The 26717-nt window shown below is 38.4% G+C and overlaps 1 protein-coding gene across 3 annotated transcripts in view; it reads left to right on the top strand.

Moving 5' to 3' along the window:
- The window catches only part of ITGA9 (integrin subunit alpha 9), a 233597-nt gene extending 220947 nt beyond the window's left edge, over nucleotides 1-12650 (top strand). For all 3 annotated transcript variants that reach the window (XM_072033282.1, XM_027451383.3, XM_072033285.1), the window contains one exon: nucleotides 7874-12650. In XM_072033282.1, coding sequence (XP_071889383.1) covers nucleotides 7874-7972 — 99 coding nt within the window. In that variant the 3' untranslated portion in view covers nucleotides 7973-12650. The remainder of the gene's footprint in view (nucleotides 1-7873) is intronic.
- Nucleotides 12651-26717: the final 14067 nt, after the last annotated feature.

The raw sequence follows: 26717 nt of genomic DNA, 5'->3' as shown, positions 1-26717 counted from the left end.
CTGCATACTCTTTTTTAACTGTGGTATCATTTGAGAGAAGGGAGAAGAGTTCGTGAGGCATGCACCTCAAAAAGGTGATAAAAGGCTAGGTTAATTCTTTCTAAAGGGTTGCAAGGTAGATGGCTAGGGACCTCAGCCTCAATTAAAGAGATTGGGTAGTAAAAACTCATGATTCTGGAGCATGTCCAGAGAGATGCCACAAAGCTGGTGAAGGGCCTGGAACACAAGTTCTATGAGGAGCAGCTGAGTGAACTGGGTTTGTTCAGTCTGGAGAAAAGGAGGCTCAGGGGAGACCTTATTGCTCTCTACAACTGCCTGAAAGGACGATGCGGGGAGCTGGGGGTCAGCCTCTTCTCACAGGTAACTAGTGATAGGACAAGAGGGAATGGCCTCCAGTTGTGCCAGGGGAAGTTCAGGTTGGAAATGAGGAGACATTTCTTCTCAGAAAGAGCAGTCAGGCATTGGAACAGGTTGCCCAGGGAGGTGGTGGCATTACCATCCCTGGGGGTGTTCAAGGAAAGGTTGGACATGGTGCTTAGGGACATGGTTTAGTGGGTGACACTAGTAGTAGGGGTTATGATTCTATATAAATCCAGACAGTAGATCTTAAGCAGGTATGTCTGGATAGTTCTTATAGTAGATGAAGTAACTGTATAATAGAGAAAAGGTGGTTTGCAATTAAGGTACCAAACCCAAAGTACCTTGTCAAAGCCTAGTTCGATGGGGGTGATTCTTAAATTTTTGTTTCTTAGCTACATGTGTCAGCACTTCGTTTGCTTTCTTTACTTGCTGGTTTGCACTAGTCTCCATTAGAAGATGTTTGTCAGCGGAGGCATACTGATAAAAGTCAATACTTTTTTTTTTGTGTGTGTGTGCAGCTAAGTGCATCATTATGCAGTAGAAATTTAATGAAATATTGCATCTTGCTGATTGACATTAGTGGCAAAAGTCTCTCATACAATAATGGATTCTGTATGAACATTGTTCACAAACCTATGTTCCTAGCTCAGTTTATAGTCTGCAAACACTACTGTAAGTCAAGTCATAATGATATTTTACAGCAGTATGTAGCTGTTCCTATCTTTTTTTTTTACTTGTTTCTTAATGGAAGATGTTAATGGGAAAAATACTTTTTAAAAGAAATATATAGCATAACCGTTCTTCTACAATCCACATTTCAAAATATTTCTCTTTTTATTTGTTTGGCAGAATGAGTCTCAGTGGGTAAGATAAAAATGCTTTAGGCATTTACCCAACAGTAAATATAACAAAGGCAGTGGTATTACTTGCACTCTTATCAGCTTTGTTTTTTCCCAACTGTGGATTAAATTTTATTTTGTAATATCCTCATTCTTCAAATGTATTTATTGTTGGCACCCTAGAGAGGGTGCCACAGGATAGTAATGCAGGAAATGTCAGCTAAGTGTTTATACTTTTAGAATTTAGCAAAATACAAAGCCCAGTAATTCAATGACCAGCCTGTGGACATGCAGATGGGAATGCAGAAAGCAGCAGCAGGAAAAAAAAAGACAATAATTTGTTGTGACGTTAACATTTTGGAATGACTTTGACTGGGGTTTTCAGTTTGTGTCAGTGCTTGAAGAATGCATCTTAATGCGCGTGTTGGTAGATGGGACTTATCGGTGATTTTTAAGGGATTTAAATCTGCCATGGCAGCAGAAGGGAGTTGTGTATGCTAGTGAAAGAGACTTTGAATACTTGAGATTGAATAGATGACTTGACAGTGCTGTTTCATGGCAAGAAATAACTTCACACTACCAGGTGTAATTCCCCAGACTACAAGTAACACAGATTTTCTATTGCTTTGTTGTTCTGTTTTGCCAGGAACATGGTTTCTGCTCAGCATATACAGTAGGTGGCAGTAAGGTTATGCTAGAAAAAGGTACACATACTGAAATAACTGAATTAAAGTCTATGTGTAAAAATCTATGGATGGGTTTAGGTTTTAAATCTAAGCCTCCCCTCCCCCTCCCTCCCCTATTTACAGCAGCTCTAATCCTTACTTGCAGCACCTCCAGAAGGGACTGGTCAGTTTTTGTCTATTCTGGTAAATCACCTTGCTATTTCCTTTTTGTTTGGTTCTGCCTGAATTTGTTTGAATTTGTTTAAAAGCAAGAAGACATCCCTTTGCAGTTTATCATGGCAGATGTGAAGCATGACAGTTTGTGGGTTTGCAAATATTTCAGTGTCTCTCTCCTTTTCCAGGTGTAGGGTGTGAATCCATTTTGAGTGCCACTGTAACCTCAAGATTTTGGCCCTATGTTTCCCATGGTTTAAATGTCCCTCTTTCTCCTCTCTCATCTCCACACAGGAAAGAATCTGGGACATGGTGCCCTTGGCATGGCAGTTCCCCTCTGGTGAGGTCTTTCAGGTTTAAGAGTAAAAGCATGGTGCAGGCTGAGTAGTGTCCCCCTCCTGAGAGCTTTCTTTCATCCACACTGACTCAAAATGCCCAGAACTAAGGGCCTCTTCAGCCTTCCCAAATCATTTTCACTCAAGGTTGAAGTGTTGTCTAGGGTTTGCTTTTCTTCTTTCCTACGTTACCCTTGCTGGCTGGTCTTTCCTCTTCCATTATAACCCTTTATCTTCCCATGGTACTCTCTCCTCGCCTCCTACAAATAGGATCATAGAATCATAGAATATCCTGAGTTGGAAAGGACCCTTAAGGATCATCAAGTCCAACTCTTGACACCGCACAGGTCTACCCAGAAGTTCAGACCATGTCACTAAGTGCACAGTCCAATCTCTTCTTAAATTCAGACAGGCTCAGTGCAGTGACCACTTCCCTGGGGAGCCCGTTCCAGTGTGCAACCACCCTCTCTGTGAAGAACCCCCTCCTTATGTCAAGCCTAAACTTCCCCTGCCTCAGCTTAACCCCGTTCCCGCGGGTCCTGTCGCTGGTGTTAATGGAGAAAAGGTCTCCTGCCTCTCGACACCCCCTTACGAGGAAGTTGTAGACTGCGATGAGGTCTCCCCTCAGCCTCCTCTTCTCCAGGCTGAACAGGCCCAGTGCCCTCAGCCGTTCCTCGTACGTCTTCCCCTCCAGGCCTTTCACCATCTTCGTAGCCCTCCTCTGGACACTCTCCAACAGTTTCATGTCCTTTTTATACTGTGGTGCCCAGAACTGCACACAGTACTCGAGGTGAGGCCGCACCAGCGCAGAGTAGAGCGGGACAATCACCTCCCTCGACCTACTAGCGATGCCGTGCTTGATGCACCCCAGGACACGGTTGGCCCTCCTGGCTGCCAGGGCACACTGCTGGCTCATATTCAGCTTGCTGTCTACCACAACCCCCAGATCCCTCTCTTCTAGGCTGCTCTCCAGCGTCTCATCGCCCAGTCTGTACGTGCAGCCGGGGTTTCCCCGTCCCAGGTGCAGGACCCGGCACTTGCTCTTATTGAACTTCATGTGGTTGGTGATCGCCCAGCTCTCCAACCTATCCAGATCCCTCTGCAAGGCCTTTCCACCCTCAACAGAGTCCACAACTCCTCCAAGTTTGGTGTCATCAGCAAACTTGCTCAAAATACCTTCTATTCCTACATCCAGATCGTTTATAAAAATATTGAAAAGTACCGGCCCTAAAATGGAGCCCTGAGGGACCCCACTGGTGACCGCCCGCCAGCCTGACGCAGCCCCATTCACCATAACCCTTTGGGCCCTGCCCGTTAGCCAACTGCTCACCCATCGTATGATGTTTTTATTTAGCTGTATGGTGGACATTTTGTCCAGTAGGATCCTATGGGAAACCGTGTCAAAAGCCTTGCTGAAGTCCAAAAAAATCACATCAGCTGGTTTCCCTTGGTCCACCATACGGGTGATCTTATCATAAAAGGAAATCAGGTTAGTTAGGCAGGACCTACCCTTCACATGGGTTTGTGAAGGGTAGGTCCTGCCTAAGGGATCTATTGCTCTTCCTCTGATGAGTACCTTCCCCAGGCACAGATTCATCATCAGTGCTTTTCTTGGCTGTGGTGGTGTGCATTCACACACTGTATGATGTGGTCATGAATCTGGACTTGGGCGTTCCTTTGCCATATATATACATGTACACACATATTTATGGAAAAGAAACAATATTAGAGAATCATGGCCCATGAAACAGGCTGGAGACCACTGGTCCACTGAAAACTCAATTTCCACAAATGAGATTACAGCAATAGCTGACAATTTCTCCCCTTTGCCCTGCTTGACATCCAGCACTGAGTCCTAGCTGTCTTCACTGGGTTTTTTAAGTTCTCTTAAGAGCTTTGCATTAGCACAAAAAATATTAGAGACTATAGGTCTCTGGTGTCATTTCTGCTCCAGTGACAAGAGACAGTATATAATCATCCCGTTGCACCATTTCTGTTGCTTGGGTCCATGTGTCCTCCTCCTTTTTATCCCCTTGTCTCCTCACTACATGTTAAACTAGCTTGTTCTCTCCACCTTGCCACAGGCACTTCTCCACCATCACCATATGGGTTAATATTGCTGTCATTTTTAATGAAACCAGTTTATTGTAAGGAGATAGATATGTGGGCTGTGTGGTCTCTCGTGAGGCAATGATTATGTTGTGATTCCTTCACTGCCATTCCCAAAAAATCTTTCTGGTGATCAGAGGGCCTTTATCTCATTAAGTGGAAATATGCTGTGTTACTGCTAAGGAACAGTATCCCATAACAAAGCATGCCCTTGCCATCTTCTGGGTATGGCAAATATATCTGATCCCTGACCATTATTTTACGAAGTGTCCAATTTAAAAAAAAAAAAAACAAAAAACAAACAAAAAAAAAACTTAAGGTTTGGCTTATCATTTCTATTATGTTTAAATTAAGCCCTCTACATAATTTTGGATTACCTGCAGCACTTACAGCAAGTGACCATACATAGCTTCACAGTGGCACCTGTGGGTGCAGGATTTCATGCTTCATTAATATTTATTAAGGTCTTCAGCTCACCTTTTTGCTCTGCTGGATAGCTATACAAAAGCATTCCGTATCCAGTAACAAAATAGTAGAATACCAAAACTATCATAACCAACTTTTAAAGATAATTCCTGAAGCAGATGTTCACAAACAGACCATTTTTATTAAAATAACAGTGGGATAGAGTTTGCTTTTGTTTGTTTGGCCCTTGAGGAAATTAAAAAGCCTTTCTATAATTTTGATTATAACTTCAAGTGAGGATTTTATTGTACCAAGGATGTGGTTTCATGAAGGATGGAAACCTTAAGGGTTTAAAACCTGTTTTTAAAAGCTACAAATTGAACTTCTCTTGTTAATCTTAGGAATTCAAGTCCCCTGGCAATTTTCTTGTCTATGTGCAGAACTTGTAGGTCTACTATAAAAAAATGATGATACAAAAATGTCACACACTTCTTCAACACATCTGCTACCTGAGCATATGTAAGGTGTATCTGCAGGTTCCACTGACTAAAATAAGTACCTATGATTAATCCTACTGGGACAAATATTGGGACAGCAGAGGTGGAGTAAGTTGTAACTTGTTTTTTTGTTCATTGCCAATAAAACTATTCATTGGAGTCTCCACGTTGGAGCATGAAAATCTAAGGAAACTTTTGTTCTTGGCTTTAAGTCTTTGTTGATACAAATTACACTGGCATCAACAGTGAGATTTCACTGGGGTTTTCTGACGTTCTTATCTTGAGGATTTATTCCCAAAATGCATCCTTTGCACTGATATAGCTGTATGTACAAGTCAAAAAATCACTAGCAATGATATTTTTCTTCTACAGAAGAAGGAACTTGATTTGGCTTTTTTGAAGCAAGACTGAAGAACAGAGAACTAGAGACTTCTTTTTATTATTATTTTTTTCTATATTCCTGAATCCACTGTTCTGAATGGGAAGTGAGGAAGACATGGATGTTCAAAATTCAACAATAACCTTTTGTGAGGACATTATTTGAAAGAGAAAAATCATTATCAGTGTGTTTGTATGTACTGAGCAGCTGATAAATCTCTGCTTGTGGTGGTTGGGGAGCAGACTATGTTCATAGTCTGTGTACAAGACTATAAACGAATCACTTCTCAGGTCTGATTTCAGTTATCCCTGGTAGCCTCTGGAATCAAACCCTGTAAAATTGAGATTTTAGGCATTTATATATGTGTCTGTCTCTTGTGTATTTGTGAAGTGATTTTAGCTATGTGCATAAAGCATATCCATGCACTCAGGAGGGTAACACCTATCGCTGGATTAGTAGCGTGCATCAGGGCTGTGGTCCATGATTACGCAAGAAAAGAAACTTGTTAAACTGTGTTTCAGCTTCCCTTCCAACCCCTACAGTTCTGTGATTCTGTGTATTTGCACAGAAGCTAAATGGTGGAGGTAACAGGTGTTGAAAAGGTGGTGTGTGTCTGGTCTTAAGTTGCCGTGAATCCGGGATGTAGTTGGGGCTCACTTGCAAGGACCTGGGCTTTATAGGAAGCTCTGCTGGAAAAGTGCTTTCATCAGCTTGAACAAGCCGCCTTCCAAACCCCTGCAAGTTAAAATATACTTAAAGAAAATTAAAATTGCTAAAGAACTGAAGCTAAAAAGTCCAACTTAACAGAAACTTAGTAGTGACAAAACAGCACAAAATATTCCTACATACAACCAATTTGGGAATAAAAGATGGCAATAACTAGATGATAGAGGAAGACTAAAGCATCGTGTTTTACCCAGCAGGAGTAAGAAAACAGGTTTGGAGTGGTAGGAGTTACATAAATGTTTAATTAAGATGAACAAAATATTGATTCAGTGGTCTCGATGGTGCACTACTAAACTTGAGGAGTTTTTTTTGAATGCCTACCAAAGTCTGTTATTAAAACAACTTTTGTTTATTTGAAAGACTTATTAAAAAAAAAAAAAGGCAAACAAAAAATCCACAACCACAGAGATATGAGATGTCTTTATCCAAACTGAAATGAAAACTGCTTTTTTTTTTTTTTTTTTTTTCTCTTAACTAAGTACAGGGGTTTAAGAAACAAGAAGATATGCAGAATGATTATCAGCCTGAAAGCTTGGGGAAGAGCTATTGTTGATGCTCTGCATTTTGTAGGATCAGGCTTGTATTTTGCTTTCTGACCTTACACAACAGGTAGCAATGGCACAAGGATTGATTTCATTTAGCAAAAAGAAAAATCTGAAGCTGTTTCCTCCAAAGGATCCTCACGTAAATGATCATTAAATAGAAAATTTGAGATCTGAGTTGACATTGCTGTCAGGAAGAGGAGAATACCTGTAGTTACACAGAAATGGGCTTTTACTTCTAGAAACAGGGGAGCCAAAATGCCAGCGGACCTCTCCAGAGCTGTGTTGGAGCATCAGCAATAGAGCATACTGGTTTTTCTTGAAGAGGGGTTTATGAAAAAAGCAGATAGTTGGAGTTTGGGGATGGCTATATTGAATTTTTCTGACATCTTTTGTTTCATGCATTTGTGGACACTGAGAGCACAGTTCATAAAACTCTGGCAGCCTTTATGTGGAACCCAAGAGCTAGCCTGGTTTTTAGGTTCATATCTAAAATTTGCATTAGTCTTCATTTGAAACCAATAAACCTGTATCTGCTTTCTCTGGTCTGTGCTTGTTAGAGATATGTTATGTGCTTCTTTTTTTTTTTTAAATTTCACTTTATATAAGAGGAGTCAGAGTAGTTCAGCTATAGGGAGCAGAGTACTTGTGAAGATTTGGGACTCAGTCTGATCTCATACTGATGTAAACAAGGAGCTATGATTCTATGCTTAAAAATTATATATTGATACCTGTGCTATTTTCTTTTTTTTTTTCTTTTTGTTTTTTTTAATTTTCTGACAGTGTAAGTTCCAATTTAATGATGCTGTTACTTACCACTGTAATCTCTTTTTGATTTACAGATGGGCTTCTTCCGCCGGAGGTACAAAGAAATTATTGAGGCTGAAAAGAACAGAAAGGAAAATGAAGATAGTTGGGACTGGGTCCAGAAAAATCAGTGAACTGCCCACAAAAATGAAAAGCCCAGTCATGTGACACACCCTTGCTAGCCTATAGGTCCTGCTCTCATATCTTCCATATGTGGAAGAAGGAATCTTCTCCAGATTTTTCGGAGGCCCCATTGATGCTGTGTCCTTATCACTCTAACAAGCTAGGGAACATATCCTGAGGCAACCACTGTGGCAATGTCGGGTGACTGGAGCAATTTACACGTCATATAAGAGCTGAACTTTGAACTTTGGTAACCAAGCTGCAGTGCAGAGCAATATTTATGAATCCAACTCTGTGGTATACCCTCAGGGGAAGACCTAAAAATATTTTTTATAAATATAAGCTTTTTATATTGATTATGTCTTTATATTTGTATCAATGTTTTATAATTTCTATTGAATAGCTATATAGTTCACTCAAGCACTGATATCTGGCTAAATCCTTGGAATTACGTATACGTCCATATAAATCCTGTTGTACTTTTAAACTTCAATGCAAGAGACAAGAAAGATTTTCAGATAAAAGTAGATGGAAATGTCATATGCTTAATTCACAAGGCTTGGTAATATTGTATATAGACCATTTAATGGCAATAAGCCAAAATCTTTTCTCTGTCTCTTTTTGAGTTGAATTTGGTGTTTGATTTATAAACTAAACAACCTTAAGCATTATACATATGTGGTGTTCTGTATTTGAATCTATGCTTCACCAACCTAAATGGGAGAGGATGAAAATGTTTCCTTGGTGACATGTAGCAAGACTTGTAGCTCACCTTGTATCACTAAAGAAAGCATAAAATAATGTTTTCCTTTTGGAAGTTTTCTCTTGCAGTCTCTAGTATTGTGGTCTAGGACTGGACAGTTGAGATACCAAAAGGATGTAATTGGGCCAAGTACTGTAGCATTGATAAAGTCCTTGGAATTAAAAAAAGAAATAAAAGAAGAAAAAAAAGGAAAGAAAAAAAAAAGAAAAAAAAAAAGATGGAGACTTATTAATGTTAAGAAGGATGGTTTTTAAGCTACTGTCAATGATTGCGACCTGTTGCTGTCAAAGCAAGAAAGCAAGTGATGACTTAATGCAAGTTATGACCATTATACCTGCCTTGTGAGTTTTATACACCAGTCATGAGTTTGTTTATATGATAATTTTAGGAGAGATAGTAGATGCAAGCATTAAAATGTTCTTTGGATCTTGAGATTCCCTATGTGGGTGTTCCTAGTACAGAATGTCGTTCATTCATCAAACATTAAGAAGGAAGTTAGTCAAGGTGTAGATGTTATTGAATCTCAGATTGCCACTTTGTTCGTTGGTAATTCCTTAGAAAACTTTTTTTTTTTTTATTAAATTGAAAGACACTTTTTTTGCCATATGTCTTCAAAAAGCTCTTGGATTTTTGACTAGAAACAGTCGAATTCTGTGAAAACTTGGGTTTAGGTTCTATTTGTACTTTGCACCTTGTGTAAATAAGAAGTAATTGTGTTAGTATAAAATTCATCTAAGGGAAAGGAGGATCAAGTTCTATGATAGAAGATGAAGGATGAATGGGAATGAATGGTGGCAGGAAATGTTTCCTCACATAAGGGTAAAGTAAAAGAACTGCTGGACATTTGGAAACCTGAATATAGGGCACATGCAAGAAATCTGTCTGAAAACATGCCTAATTCTTGCTCTTCCTTGCAAATTCATTTACAGCTTTAAATTTTGAAAAAATAACCTGCTTCCTGTTTGTCCCCCCCAACCCCCAACATTAATTGCCTCCTATTACTACAGTATTGATCAATAGTTATTAACTTAGCTATCTGCACCCATTAGGCAGAAGATGGTTCTTAAATGAATGAAGCATATCGATTTGTATGACCAAAAAAAAAAAAAAAAAGCTATTAGTCTATTTGATTATCTTTCTTAAAATAAATTATTGTTGATTTGACAGATCTGGTATAGTTAAGTGATCATTTAAGCTAGAATCTGAAAAAAAAAACTGCTGAGAACAAATCCTGCTATAACCACATGTAGTGGACTGCACATTTTGCATCAGAGTGCAAAACCAGAAGGCTCATAGCCTTTGACTGCACTATTATATTAGAGACTATAGAATTTTTCACAGTATGATTCTTCTGATATCACTTAGTGTTTTTTTTTTTGCTAGGAGTATTTAGACCTCATGTATCTATTTTTTCTGTTGTTGTAAAATACCTAAGAATGTCAGATGAAAGTTAGGCATGAAATTGATTCATAAGTATGAATTGAGTAAGAAATTGCTTAAAATATTTTCTGAAAAGCAAGTAATGAGTCCATTTATTTAGCTGCAATATTTTTCAACATCTGAGTTCTTTAAAATTGAGTTTAAAAAAAAAAAAAAGGAAGAAAGAAAAAAAGATTTGAAAGTGAATTCCCTGAAAAAAAATAATTCAGGGGACAAGAGAAACAAGTTGTGAATTTAAACTGATTTTGAAAAGTTTCCATCAAAAAAAATGAGGAAATTTAATTGGAAAAATTGAAATGCCTCCATGGAATTTCCACTTTTTAAACAAAAATGACTTTCAGAAATGTTTCATTTCAATATTTTAAGGATAGCTCTTTCTTTGAAACATCTTTTAAAAGTGTTTGAAGAAGAGAGTTAAAAAAGGTGAAATATCTATTATTCATCCTGCACAAGTCTTCACTTAAAGAAAATCAAGGCACTGGACAGATTAGTGAAAATAATCCATAAATTCTTAGTATCATCACTGTTATGTACTAAGTAGTTCCATTCTCACACATGCTTTTGTTTTTTTTATGTATACACGTGCCTTTTTTTTTTTTTTTTCAAATTACAGAATTGCTCTTGCTTAGTTCCAGTTATGAGTGAGAGTCAGATTTGACAATGAAATGTACCAGTAGTTAGTATTACAATCCTATAGGTGCTCTTTATAGAAGCAGAGGGAAAAAAAAAAAAAAAAAAAAAAAAAAAAAAAGGAAAGGAAAGGAACGAAAAGAAAGGGAAGCCAAATAAAGTACCCACTAATATCAATTGCTTGCAATCAGTTTCAAAATCTTATGAAAATGTAGTGTACTTCAAGAATGTATAGAAAATCACTGTGCTGTGTTCAGCTGTTTTTTATTTCAATTAAAAAATATATAATGTAATTGTATTAAAATGCAGAGGCATGGTTACTTTGGAAATTGCTTCTAGGGCTCTGGAAGTTACCATCTGTCATCTGCTTGTTAGTTCCTTTGTGCTGTACCGCCCACGCAGTAGGGCTGGTGGAAGTCATTGTATGGGTTCTCCCAGTTAATCCATTTCAGAACTAAGTCATTGTTTGTCTTGGACAACTTCATCGAAAAGTTTGTTGAATTGGCATTGCTTTATTATTTTTTCTTTTCCCTGAAAAAGGCTCACTTTGCACTGGCTGTAAGCTATGCAGGTGGAAGCTTAGAAGTGGGGCATTAACATTTTCAAATGTGTCATCTAGCACCTGAGAGTCTTCTTTCCAATACAGTTGGAAACAACTTTCCCTTACAGTTGCTTTTAGGGCAGGAAGAAAACAATCTCAGAAAATATGAAAGGAAAAAAATGTCAAGGGAAAATTCACTTAATGCAGAACCCATACTGTTGCCACCCCATTTATTCTCTATCTTCAAGATGGATTTCAGGAAGGGGATCACAGTTCTTTCATAGTTTAATACAGGGGCGAATTTTACTTCCCAAGAGCTGAGAGCATTTGCCACTTCTCACAGCATGCTTTGCATGCATTTCATTTGCAAACCAAAGTTCTGCTCTTGGTAGTGAATTTCTGTCAGTTCACTGCAAGAAGCAGCAGGGCTACTGTGTTCTGAGACTGTTTTGGGAATGCCCTGGTATTTGGCCATTATTGTTAATAAAAATACTAGGTATGTTCTACTGAATAAACCTACAATAAGGGTTTGTTTTTGTTTTTGTTTGTTTGTTTGTTTGTTTGTTTTACTGCATAAAACTTGCATTATCTGAGAGAGAAACTGCTTGATGTGAACCTCAAGCCCTTGGACCACTTGAACAATCCTTTTGTCTCAAAGTGGGAAAGGTTTTTCTCAATGCCTAGCATACCAAGTGAGGACAGCCCTCTCTACCTTGATACATGAAAAGGAAGGGCCCTACCTACAAGTCAGTCATGTGCGAGTAATTTGGCTTGCTGAAAGCAACGGTTGCACAAAGATTGTGTTTGGCAATATTTAGTATTCACTTTCTTGAATGTCCTCTGTTTATGGGCACATTTTGGAGTCTTGCACAAGTTTCAAGCATAGTATCCATGTGATGTGGGAATATATAATATTGCTTTAAGGATTAAGGGAGTCATAGAACTAATTTCTATGTTTGTCCAAGTCCAAACAGATGCTAAGTGTTCTTGGATAAAAATGAAAGTAGGACTTGGTTCCTTTACCGTACATTCATTAAACTGGCGTAAAGACTATAATGGCTTTTGGAGCATGGTTTGCGTATGCAGTAGGGTACCGGCATCATCATCTTTTTCTTAGAATGCCACTCCTTATGTATTGTAAAATTGTATGTCTTTTTGTGAACTTGTGGTTGGAAGAATGTGTTCACTCTTATTGATGTCACCTGTATTTAGAAGCTCATGTTCACCTGTATTCTAATTCACTTGCACTGTTTTGGAAATGTCAGGTTTACAAAAATACAACTTTTTTTTTGAATAAAAAGTGGCTGCAAAATTATGCTAATAATATCATTTTGTCACTTCTTGTCCTTGTCCAGCTCAAGTATTTTTCTATTAATTAGGTGAGACATTTTCACATGTATGTTTGGATTAAATGGTATGTGTATGTGTTTATCTGCTTGTGGATAGTAGATGTCTTTTACTGTCATTCAAAACCTTGTATAAAACCTAGGTGTTTGGCAACTAAAAATATAACTAGCTTGACTACAATATTGTTAGCCCATGGAAATAAAATAACAGCAGTGAGAATTGTTTATATTCCAACAGTATTGCTCCTTCAACACGAAATAAAACCCGTGGTGGTGACATTGCCCTATGTTAAGAGTGTTAACCTATGCAACTTTGGATTCTGTTCAAAACTGTATGAATCTGGATGAAAGTGAAGTTACTTTCACTTATTTTCACATATATATATTATATATGTATTTTATTTTATTTTTTTTTTCCTGCAAGGATTTGTATTTCATAAGTAGTTAAATAATATATTTGATATATTTTCTTCAACTCCATCCATCCCCATGCTTACTCTATCAAGGGTAAGAAGCTGATGAGAAGCCGTAAAAAAGCTGATTTATTTCTATAGCTATAATGTCTCTTTTTGTATTTCTAATACCTATTAAGAGGTTCCATCAGTGTTTTCTTCTCATTTTGAGGATGGATGGAACTTCAGTGGTAAAACATGAACTGACCTGAACCTTCATTTGAAAATAAGACTGAAAAACTGAACGTGCAGTTTCAGGCTATCCCTTTCCTTATTTTCTAGACTGTTGTCTGCTTTTTTTTTTTGGAGACCCTCTGTGTAAGTGCCTACATGTTCTCCAAACATACAGAAACCTTCTTTTTCCTCTGCTTCATGTGGTCAGCTAAAGATCTAAGAACAGACTGGGCAGGGTTAGGACCTACCCTGTGACTCAGAGCATGTTTTTACTGGTGGAAGACCATGGCTCCATGTATCACAATGGCATTAGGAGTGCTCCAAGTAGATGTGGGTCCTAGCATGTAGGTAGCAGCCTTCAAAGTAAAACAAATGTTCTCAGTCCGGAAAGCTTTCTTCGGGGCAAAGCAAGCATCGCTGGGTAAATGGAGTAGGAGGATGCTGCTGCAGAAAGGAATGCACGGCACGGTTTGCTTTTGAAGATTAGTGGAAGCTTCAGTGCAGCAGCAGCTAAAATAAAAACCAGAAGCTTTGAGAGGTACTAATACGTTGTTACGGTGCGAGCATGTATATTTGTGGAAGCAGGCTGTGGTTTTCCCTCCTGGGGAAGGAGGATTGATGAGCTAATACTGCCCCCTGTGGGGCTTGCTTGCCTTTTTTCTTTTTTCTGAGCAGAGAAAAGCAGATTTTGTGTTCTCCCGTCGACTTAAGTGGTTTTTAAGAACTTCTTAGGAGCCCTATGACAACGCGGCTTTGCTTTAGAAAACAGAGATGTCTCAAGCCTGAAGCCTTTTGGAGATTTATTTGCAGATTGAGTAGTCCTAGGTAATGTGTTTTGGTTTTGATTAAAATTTTGACTGCCAGTATGGCTAAGTGTTGTGGGAGTCACAACAGGTGCAAAGTAGATCCTATGGTCCTCTGGCCTTGGTTGGCTTGCCAGCAGAATTAATATATGACAAAAGCACTTGAAAAAAAAAAAAAAAAAAAAAAAGATGCACAATACAATCTGAAGAGAGACCAGAGAAACCACATCTAAGATTCTGTGTAAATAGCTGCAAAAGGAGATTTTTATTTGAAAGCGTTTTTGACAGAGATAGAGTGGAATAGTGGGGAAATGAGTTATCTTAACACAGGGCCAATGGAAATTAGTTTTTAATTTAGCCACGTTTTAATTTCCTGTGACTGTTTAGAAATATCAATTCTGAATTTCCAGTACATTTCTTCTTTGCTTTTGATGTAGTTAGTGTCATTTTAATGCCTGAACCTCTAGATGTGCAATGTTTTGGTAAGTTAACCAGCAGTTCAACACCTGTAAAGAATCAGAAATTAATGAAGTAGTAACTGTGAGCAGAAAGTTCTCTGCTGCAGCCATGTATTGAGATACGATGTATTGACTATGAAATTATTCTAGGTTTATACTAACACAAGTGAAAAGGGACTTAGACAGACTCCCTTGAAGCTGAAGGACACACATCATGAGACAAGCTTTGCACTAAACTGCATAAGTGGCAATGTACAGTAATTTCTGTCATTGAAATAGTATTCCTCTGGGTTTGTTATCTGAGAGCTGTGTAATTCAATCCTAATGATGTTGCTCCATGCTATATTCAGAAAGAGAAAAGGAACAGTAAAGGAAGTGATCACTTCAGCAGAAAGAGCACTTCATAGATAGGATATAATCTGTCCTACACCAGATTCTCAATGGAGATGGGGCCGTTGAGAAGTGGATACAATATGCCCCCTTATCTTTATTGAACTTGAGAACTCAGGCTGGTGGCTAAAATTCTTACTATTTATTAAGACAGATTTTGCTCTGTTGATTTTAAGAGAATGGCACAGAACAGGAAGCTGGCAATAAATTGTTCACCTAGTAAGAGATCAGAATACCTCTTCAACGTTAAATTCATGATGCTGAGTCTTTGATGGAAGGTGGCAGAAATATGGGTAAAATACTTTTCCTGTTTTGTTTTCTGAGTGGAGGATGAGAGATTGCATCCAACAGTGTAAGAAAATAAAAGTTGTTTGTAAAATTGCCAAATGCCAACATGAAGATAGGGTGTTGTTGCCCTGCCATCCTGCACAATGTGCTCTATGAGATCCTGCTCAACAAGGGGGTTGGACTAGTTGATCTTCAGAGGTCCCTTCCAATCCCGGCCATTCTGTGACTCTGTGACTCTGTTTCTTAGTTTCTTAGCTCAAGACTGTGTCCATGATGTGACTTCATCAATGGAGAGGCCCATGCTTTACCCTGGCCAGTTGGCATGTGTCCCTGTACAATAACCTTGTCTCATACTCCGCTGCCTGCACAGCTGTGCTTGTCCCACACTCATTAGTCATACAGAAACTACTGACTTTTTCACCTGATCTCTTCTTAATTTCTTCCTCTGCTTTGTAAGTGTTGATTACCCCTTTCTCTCTTTTTGTCTAAATAGGAGAGCTACCTTAAATTTAAGTTTTTGTTTTTTTTTTTTTCCCCTCTAACTTGCACTTAGTTTGAAATATGCCATTTTTGTTTCAGGTCTGAAGAAAGGTTTGTCCTTCTGAAAACTTGGCAGTTTCCCCAACTACATCCATAGTTTTAAGGACTGCAGGAAGTTCTCTTGGGCACTGTGGTCCTTTCCTTGGCTTGCTTTTCATCTAAGTTGAAATATACACTATCAAATCCCCAATTAACATGAAATCTGAAGTAGATAGATACAGAGACCTGTGCATGTGACTGAAGCTTTTTTTTTTTTTTTTTGAAAGCAGACAAATCATACAAAAAGGCCAAGCCTGCCAAAGCCTCAGCCCATCAGAATAATGTAAACATTTTGTTTGGAAATTCTGAAATGCAATTTAGGAGCATGGGATTGGAAGGTCCTCAAGTCCAGTCTCCTATTTTCTTTGGCGACTACTCCATATATTTCCTTTCTTGAACTAACTGAACAAGATCCAGTCAAACCACTTAAATTTCTTTTCCTTATTATTCTTGCTAAAAGACTATTCTAGCACCTCATTTTGATGCTGCTGTTAATGGTAATTTTCATCCCTATTTGTTCTCATGCCAACACAGTCTTTTTAACTTAAATAGTTCCCTTCCTTCCTTCCTGTTATGAATTGATCTTTTTTGAATATGGGTGGCCATAAGAAGACACTGTTTTGTACACAGATTATTGAATGCCTTGTCTATTGTTTTGTACATCACAGGTACATAAGTCTGGCTTGGGAGTTGCCAGCTCTCTCTGAGATGTCTTGAACAATGAGAGACATTGAAAACTCAAGCACAAGGGACCTTTCTCAAGGGTTTTTCATCTAGAGGTCTGAAGAGTCTGGAACCTAAGCATCATATGTGCCCTGTGGAGGAGGTTGTTATGAAAAGAAGTGATCCATTCCATGGCTGTACCTGGAACTGCAGTTCCTTGGAGCATAATGCTTCCTGCTAGGTAAACTGGAGAGGAACTGGGGAGGTTCTTCATATGAGGCTTTGGCTGTATTTTGGCAGAAGTTAATCGAAACCGGTGTGTGTGTAGATATAGGTATAGATAAAAGCACAAAGCATTTTGATTTCAAAAAGTTAGTATTTTCATCAAAGGCCTGCCAACTAGTGCTGACTATATTTAATGTGACCAAGGGACCTTACTTATGCTTGGAGTTCTTCTGAAGTTGTCATGTATTCAAGGCATCATTAATTATTGTCTAGTTAATTACAGCAAGGTGGTACAGGTAGAAAAGAGCGCTCTGAAGTGTTGTTGTTGTCAATTATAGCTGACAATTAGAGGGCCAGGTACATGTTTTATTTAACAAGATAAATATTTCCCCAGATGTTGAGTATCTGTAAGTTCATAACCACACAGCTATTTGTTATCTGATAAGCCAAAATCACCTTCAGTAGGCATTAATTTAAGATGGTTCTGTTTTTGTGTAGTAAAAATGGCTTATTTTGATGACAGCTAACAAAAGCTGACATATACTATGAAAGGGACAGTGTTAGTTATCAAACATTTCTGTTTGGAATAATCTTGTCTTCAATAAACTGAAAAATTAAAATGGCCGAAATGTAAATGGGTCTTAAAACACACATATATTTTTCCACATATGGAAAAAGTGATGCAGGCTAAGTGCCACAGAAGAATCTGGAGTTATCTTTTTGCATATTAACTTCTTATAACAGTTAACTCTTTATGTTGTTATTCTTTGGTAGACTAGCACTGGGTTTAAGCTAAAACGTACGGAAATGGTTCACATACTCTGCTCCATGAAGTTTCAATTAATTAAGATTCTGATTTAATTCAGCTTTCCATTTGTATATTTATTGTATTTATAGCTGTAAATCTTTATAGATAGTTTTGTAGTGCCTGGCATAGTGAATTCCAGATGGATTAGAGGGTTTTTATAATGATACAGTATGCTACCTTTCTCATTAATTAGAAATGCATCCACCTTTATGTTGGCAGAATTTGTCTGCCCTCACTGGTTAGTGTGTGTTTATGTGAATTGGGACAACTGGGGTGTAGCCAATGCATAGGCAAATACTCAGACTTCACCTCACTGATTTTGCTTTCAATGGGAAACTGACTGCCATGTAAAAAAAAAAATCCACTAACAGTTATTAAAAATAAAATATATCACCTCTTGCTCAGGAAATCCCAGTGATTTCTACACTTGAAACAGGACAAATATTCTGGGGAAATGTCACTCCCCATATAGTCTGACCTTTGTTCTTGTTGTATGGCCCCAGACTGTTGGAGACAGGATGCTGGGCAAAACGGACCTTAGGTTGGTGCAGAGTAGGCATTTCTACATCCTCATGGCTTTTAAGGAGCCTCCATCAGCAGAGCAGGCACAGGAAATTGTCCAGATGAGCTATGGCACCAGAGAACAGCTTTGGCTTCCTGAAGGAGAGGTTTTGCTTTGTTTTGGTGGTAGTAGTAATAGTAATAATAATAATACCTATTTCCATGTAAGTTAAAAAAAAATCTCCTAATATTCTACGTAAGTTAAATGTCATTTTAGTCACAATAATAAAAGACAATAGAGAATAAGAAAGACTGAGAAAAACATTTTTTTGTGCTTCATCTTTTTTTTTTTTTTTTTTTTTTATTACTTGACATTTGTGTCTTTCCTGTTGTAGTTGGAGAGTGAATTACTGTAACAGTTCTTCTGTCACCCCCCAAATACCTCCCAAGAAAATCAGTATTTCATACTAAACATATGAGAGGCTCCCAATATCAAATATCCCAAGTATCACGTATCAATTACTCCCAATATCCAGTTTCCCAATATCATTTTGTATCATCTCAAAATTCACCCAAATGATAACTAAACATTCTGTTTATTTTCATCATTGAAAGTTTTTGCTCCTTCCAGCATAGATATTTATAATTTCTTTTATTGTCTAGCATCCTCCCATCACATAGCAGAAAGCAAATGCCTTCCCCCTGCCACTCTGAACATATGCTCCTGCTACAAAACATTTCAGGTTGTTCCCAGAGGAAAATCGTCCTTCAGACAACAATCAACAATATTAATAACAACAACAAAACAAATTCTGCCTGGCTTAGCTCATCCTAAAAGCTAAAGTACTTTTAAAGGCTAGTCAGGAATATGAATAAAAGTTAAAGCTGTCCACCTAAAGAACTGTCCACCATCAAAGAACTGTAATTTGAAATCTTAATTTGAATCTCAAAATAACAGGTGATGGCTGCTTCTTCCATGTCTTGCAGAAATCACAAGATGTGAAGTGCTAATAATGTTTATGCTTTGTTTTCCCACTCTGTTTTTAATTCAGTGGAGATGTAGTGCTTTGAGAGGTGGAAGAATGAAAGCTCTGAAGGACTGTCCTCTCACTGGGAAGCAGGCAACCCTAAAAGCACTGCAGTGTCTTGATGGGTGTTGCCATAGCAAGCATTTGAATAATATTTGAGATGCTGTGGGAATGTAAAGCCAGAAAATAAAGCCAGATCCTAATTTTTACATGTGAATCCTTCAGCAGGACTGTCAACATCAATGTCAGTATGCACGTACTGTTTAGCAGAGTCAGTCACAGTCCTTGAGACCATTGCAGCAGATGTGTCTAAGAGAAGTCATGACTACAGTAATAATAAATTTAGTGTTGGCAACTTTTCCTAGGAACCAGCAGAAATCATTAACTCATTTCATGTAAGCCACTAATACATGTGACTGATACTGGGTAAATTTACATCTGTACTTTTAAAGCTGAATAACAGCAGACTCAGCTACCTGTCTCCTGAGCTGTTGTCTGTATATTAATGTTACTCTATGGCCCAGATGTTCCAATATCTAGACCCTATTATGTGAAATAAAATAAACAATCCAAAGCTTCTGTAGTATTAGAAGATCCTACAGGATTTTGGTCTTTATCTTACAGATTTATCTCGATGTTAAAAAAAATGTCTGTCATGAAAAAGGTTAGCCAAAGAGCGTGAAAGCAGAATGAAACACAAAATTTGGCTTTAACAAAAGTTACATTGGTCCTATGATTTAAGAGCAAATTATTCCAATATGATACAGCATTCTCTTTGTCATTCACTTCTGAACACACTTCGAATGACAGCTGCACCCTTAAAGTAGAATAGATTTTGATACCAAACAAGTTTTCATTGTAATTCATATTTATGAGACTGACCTAAATTGCTAAAAAATCTGTCACCTAACTCTGAAACAGTGAGTCTATGCCCTGGTATGTTATAATAGTCTTAAAACTAAAAGCTGGTTTAAGAAAATATGGGTCATATCCTCTAATATAATGCTCTCCTCATTTGTCCTGAATTTGAATCACTAGTGTATTCAAAGCCACCCTGGATAATTAGGATAATCTCCTTAAATTACTTGTCTCTTATGATGCCTACAATAATACCACAGTTGTATCCTGCTGTGTCACTTACTGCAGTTCCCTGTGTTTTACTGTTTCATCTCCTTCTGTTTTCCTGTCTCCATTTATTTTATCGACCTGATGCCTGGGACTACAGAACTGCAGAACTGGAGGGGCAGGGATTCTTTCTCCTCTATTTGGCATGTCCTCAGATCAGTCTGTGGCTTCAAACGCTGCATTATGGATTCAAAAAACCTCAGACTGCTTGAAGCCTGGATAGACCTTGAATCCTAGACACATACATACACACAGAGATGCTAAAACCTTTGGTTGTTAAAAAACAAAACATGAAACAAACAAACAAGCAACCAAACAACAGCCAGCACATTGATTAGTTTACATGCTTTCCTTTCTTTATGACAGGCACTTCCAGCACAGCCACAACGGAGGTAATTGGAGCAGACAAGTGATTGTAACTTTGAGCAGAATTAAGCCCACTGTCTATAAAACCCGTGTAGCTTTCAAGCAATCCAGCAGTGATCAATTCATTATCATTACAAGCAGCCTGCCAAAGAAAACCTACAGGCTACTGAAGGCAAGATGACTGTAAAATTAGAGATCAGACCAACACTAATGTTCACTAATGGACATGAACATTAGCCTCAAAGCTTTAGCCAACTGTGCTGAAAGAGACCCTGGTGACATTTTTGGATAAAGTACATTAGGGAGTGAAGTGATTTTTTTTGTTGTTTGTTTGTTTGTTTTCTAATTTAATGTATTGATTTATTTTTTATTGGGAGTTAAAGTGGCTGAAGAAAGAAAGAAGTTGGAAAGGATACTGGAAGTGGAAAGGAATGAAAATTGCCCAGTGGCTTGTCTTAAATATTCCTTTCCTAGGTTTTTACAATATTCAGCAGTGGAATCTCTGAGTGAACATTTTCTCCCCACAAAACTTTATTTGTCTACTTCACAGTCCAGTGCTAGTGCTGTCAAGCACTACATGCCAAATGAAACATTGGAGGTAAAACTGACACCATATAAACTCCAAAAAAGCCAAGTTTCTGTGTACAGAGAGCTACTCAGTGCTAGTAAGCAGATCTTGAACAATAAGTAGGAAAAAACAAAACAAACATAACTTTGTTGCTTTGACTGCTGTATTGTTAAAAAGCTGTATTAACCTCTTAATTGAAAAAGAAGTTGTTACAATTTTTATGATCTTTAGTGGTCAAGTAACATCTGAATAATGGTTATAAGAAGAAGTGACTTGAAAGATACCTTAAAGTGTAAGTAGTGGTCCAGTTTCCCTATTAGATTTAGCATCACATCATGAAAGTTACTCCTCTGATTAATTTTTTGGTGTGGAAGTGACACTGGAATGACAACATATTTCACTTTTTTTTTGGCTATGCTGCAATCATTATTCTGACTAAACTCCTTTTATGCTATTAGCTGCCTGCAGCTACCCTCAGGATTAGTCCTGCCCTTTTTAGTTCTTTTATACACTACTTCATCATGTTAATTTGTAACAGGCTCCGTTATATAAATGGAGCTTGGCCTAAGCACTGGAAGTTACATGCAAAAGCCTGGAAAGGACTTCTTCACTGGCAGCCACAGTGATTTTGGATTGGTTACACATTTCAAGCATTTATTCTTTGTATAGACTTCAAAAGGCACGTTAAGAGAAACCCAAGGTTGTTGAAAAACTGTCCTCTTACTGAATTTTCTGAAGTCTTAAAACAGAATTTTCTTTTATTTGTGCCAGATTTTTATGTGGTTATGTACTACCACAGAATATTTTGCATCTTCCCCATACCATTTCTGCAAAAGTAGTCTATGCAGCTAGGAGGGACCCACTGCTCTTCTTTCTGTAGTTTGTCCGGGGTGCTTCCTAAGGCAATTCCCCACCTCTGTAGCCCAGCGAGCAGTGGTCGTACTCCTGAGCTCCATGTGCACACATGCAAAACTCAGGGTTACAGGGTGAAATCTGAATCAGCCTCACTTATTTTGCAGTTTGCCCCTCCTGAAGATTTGCCTGGAAAATAAGCTCAAAGGTTTGGGTATATAAGGCTTGGTCAGGGAGCCAGGAGACACTGATTCTTAAGGAGAAGCCAGCCTTAAGTGAGCTGCTTGAGTTGACCGGGGAGGTGAATGCAACAGAAAAATTGGAAAGGGGGCTTTAACAACAAAATCCTGAATACAGTCATGGAAAACAGAAAATAAAAGGAGTGCTCAGCCCCTTTCTTGAGAAATTTTGCTGAAAGCCCTAACTGATTCTCAAAATGGAGGTGGGATGGAGTCTTGCCTGATCCCATGTCTGTCATAAGCTGCTCAGCTTTCCTTGTTTTCACTATACTGATGGATGCCCATTACTTTATGGCGAGGGATGTGGGTTGGGGGGGAGCCAATCTTATGCGTAGTAAAAGGAAAAAAAATGCTTGCATTGAAAAGCAGTGAAAAGCTGGGAAAGAGCAGTGAAAGGACGGACAATGCACTATCTTTACATAGCTGCATGAATGAAAACTCAGTACTACTGTACCAAAACCGCTTCCAGGACTTGAGTGTAAATAATTCCCCTGTGCACCCTTTTAAGGGACCCTGATACTCCCAGAGCTGCACGTGGAGTTAGGTGCATGTTTTAGGGTGAAGTCCTGTTCCCTTGAGATGAGAGATTCTTTGCTGTTAACTGTGGCGGGAGCAGGGACTTAACCTAAATATTTTATGGTACCATCACTTACTATAACATCTTGTAATTCTTGGGGGAAAAATCAGATATTCATTTGTGATGCCATGTGGCAAAGGATATGTCCATATGGCTGTGTTCACAGCAATCAAACAGATAATGCCACTGAATTCAGCAGGCACCATCACGGCACAGCCCTGCGGAGGCTGAAAGAAAAAAAAAATCATTGATTCAAATGAGGCCAAGATTTCACCTCATGTTTTTAGTGTAGCAAATGTTATTGCAAGCCCACACAGAGCCAGCGTGAAGTGCAAATTACCACAGGAATTTTTCATATTCATTACCAACCTAGCATCATTAGTTTATATGAGTGTAGGCAATTAGAAGAGAGGTTTCTGTTTCTTTCTTTGAAAATGTGAATTTTATTAACAAAATGACAAGCTTTCTTTCAATGAAGAGAGTCGTATGCTGCAGGAAGAGTCATAAATTTTAGGAGAGAGCTGAGAGCCAATGATGAATGAAGGCAGCATAGCTCCACGGACTAGACAACAGGCAGTAACTCGACTGCTGGTATGCATGGGAATCAAGTAATAGAAAAGTAAACATGGCAAAAGAGATTTTGTTTGAAAGGGCAGATTTAAAGCTAATCAAGTCTGTGTGAAGACACTTGGGGGACATCAGTAGACATTGCTGTCAGATGCCAAACATAGATTTGCTTATTTTCCATTGACTGCAATTTTTGGTTATATGGTGAGCCCTATAATTGACATACTAAGTAAAGTAAAGCTGCACTATTTATTATGGGCAATACTCTTTCTCACAGAAAATTAGCATAACTGATGAAGATATCTCCCTTTTCTTCCTTTAGAGGATGTATTTCTACTCTGGTATGTTGCTGTTACCTTGATTTTGGGTCCATCTGATTTTTCAGTATCAGTGGGAGAGTATCAGTGGGAGAAGAGAAAAAATGTAATAGCAGTTTTGCACATAGATATGTGTAAACTTCGTGCAAGTTTGAAAAAGCTCCACACTGGCAAAACAAACAAGCAAATAAAACCAGATTTGAGTTCTGGTGTGACTTCCTTGCACTACAGGGTAGCTGTGTTTGCTAGGATTTTATCACCACACAGGATTAGCGGGAGCTGTCAGTGCGGGTAATCCTATTCTAGAGCGACCTCTCGTGTTATTTCTGTTAATTTCTGTTCGTATTTGCTTCTTTCACCCAGTTTACAATTAATAAGGAAATATCGTGGAAATGGTTTGGATGCTGGTTTTGCTCTGTGCAACAAGCTCAGTTCCAATCCCCCCTCTTGCTTGTTACTCAACGTGCTGCAGTGCACTGACTCTTCTTTTTCCTGAAATCATCCCAACAGCACTAGCGAGAGGACTTCCCTCCTCTTTTAAATTAATTTTCATGTATATTCACTTCTGTTCAGAGTCTTCACCTTTCAGTGAAGTGACCAGATGTCTCAGAAAGCCTGGAGCAATGCTGGCATCAGGAGACTTCGCCCCCATCCTGAGTGACTGCAGACTGAAATGCCAATATGTTCTGGTTTGTAATGGATGATTGATTTGCAAGGCTGTTTTGCTCTGATTCTCCCTTGCTTAAAGAAGCATTGGGCCATAGTTTTATTATTCTAAACAGTATTTCCCCTGTCTGCAGTCTTGTGCCCAATAAATCCAATCATATTCTTCTCCTAACTAGCTGTTGTGTTGTTCATGATTTTTTATTTTTATTTATTTATTTATTTATTTATTTATTTTCCGTTCATATTATTTGAATCATTAATAGCAGTAAAATTACACTGGTGAAATAAGCCGATCAGTTGCCTAAATACCTTTGAATGTACAAGGATTGTTCATGGTGGAGGAGGCAGAAGACCTCTCCTCAGCAGTAATGTGGACAAGGAGCTGCACTTTCTGTCTTCTCCGAGGGCCTGCTACACACATCCTCCTCCTCTCATCTCACACTTCAGATCCAATCCTCTAATGTCCAGACTTCATGAGTCTTTGCAAGTTATGTCTACAGGCATTCACTGTGGACAACCCTGCAGTGAGACACCTCAAAGCCAGTTCTAACACGGTTTGAAGGCAGACAACCATACTCCCTGTGCTAGCATTACAGGATCTGCAGTAGCCACTGAAAAGACCAGAAAATTGTTTCCTTGTGTATTACCCCTCTCCCTGTGAATGTTCACTGCTGAAACACCAGTATAGGACAGACAGGCTCTGGGGAGAAGCCTGCAAATAACTGCAAAGTTGCAGTTTGGACCTTAGTGGCAGCTGAAGTAAGACTGGGAGTGTGATTTCAAAGTTATAAACTCCCATTTATAATTCCTAGTCCTTTCTCTAAGAATTGAGGTGTAGCTTGGTTGAACAGTAGGAAAATCACTAATTTAATCCACTCTAGTTCCCAGGAGTTTTATAGTGCATGCTACAAATCAATTATGCAATTTTTACAAATATCGGGGACTGAGCTTTTAATTCCTCATGCAGAGGAAATCACTCTAAAATGTAACCTGTCATATTATTCTGCCTTAAAGACTTAACGCTTTGCTGGTTAAGAGAAAGGTCTCTCCAAGTAAATGGGCATCAGATTCTCAACGTTTTAAAGAGACGAAACAGGCTTTCACAACACTCAAAGAACAACACTCACAAGTGATAGGCTTTTAGGTGCCAAGGCTATGAATGTTGGATTTATTTTATTTATTTATTTATTTTCAGGGCTGTGGCAGAAGTTACTTTGTGTAGCAATAAATAGATGGCAGTGAAACATTGCACTTCATACACTAAGGTGAGTTTGAGTTTTGCCATTGCTTTCAAGACAGACACAGTCAATTTCTTTTTTTTTTTTTTTTTTCATTGCTGAGATCATGTTCTCAGCTGGTTTATGACATTAATCTGTTTTCTGAGAATCAATTTTTTTTTTTTTTATCAAGTTCGTATTTGGAAAGACTTATTCACAATTTAAAATATCTGTATACACTGGAGAGCTCCTTATGGAGGATTTCAGGATGACCCTCAATTAAATCTTCATTAGACGCCTTTTGTAGGGAAGGAAAATGCGTTTCAACGACAACCAGGGAAATCCTGCAGAAGTAAAGTTTACCCCTAGGGGTCACTGCGATCCAGGGATTTTACTGAGTGTTCCATGGCACTGAGTGAAGTTTGTGCCTGGCTCATGCAGAAGGACAATGTGGCTTCCTGCTGGCTTGGGCTGTCTGGAAAGTCTGCAGGCGTTTCATAACTCTCATGAAAAGCCTTTCCTCCCTCTCTTTTTCCTCTTTCCATTGCTCTCTCTTTCACTTTTTGAGTTGTGAAGCTTACCACCAGGAACCAGACGGTAGAGTCAGGGTTTGTGTCGTTTTCTTTCCTTTTTTTTTTTTTTTTTTTTTTTTCAGATGAAATGATCTTCGCTGTCCCTCTCTCCCCCCCTTTTTTAAAAAAAAAATTTTTGACTTCCTCCTTTGCACTTGGGGAAAAAAAAAAAAAAGGATAAATATGGCTAATTTGTTGTAATTATTTTCAATTCAAGACAGAATTCACCTTCAGAAGGTGAAGACAACTTTGTGTTTCTTTACTTCAAATGCTTAATAGGAGTGAATGCTACTGTGCTGCTCAATTTAGGCTTCATTTGATTTAGTGGCATGAATTACCAGTATCTCATTGTTTTTTGGTGGTGGTGGGTTTTTTGTTTGTTTGATTTGTTTTGTTTTGTTTTGTTTTAGTTAAATCTTCAGTTTCAATGCAAATTTCAGGTAACTCTGAGACTCAGTAGTAGGTATGCATTGGAAGCAGACTAGTTCAAAAGCATCATGATACTTGGTGAGCAACATCTAGCATTTCAGTTTTGAAGGGGAGGTGTAGGGAATATCAAAATGTCCCAATTGCAGTCAGTCTTTTTCAGGGTTTTTCAGGT

This window comes from Anas platyrhynchos, chromosome 2 (assembly GCF_047663525.1).
Source record: "Anas platyrhynchos isolate ZD024472 breed Pekin duck chromosome 2, IASCAAS_PekinDuck_T2T, whole genome shotgun sequence".
Taxonomy (NCBI): domain Eukaryota; kingdom Metazoa; phylum Chordata; class Aves; order Anseriformes; family Anatidae; genus Anas; species Anas platyrhynchos.
This window is presented reverse-complemented; position numbering and strand designations above follow the sequence as displayed.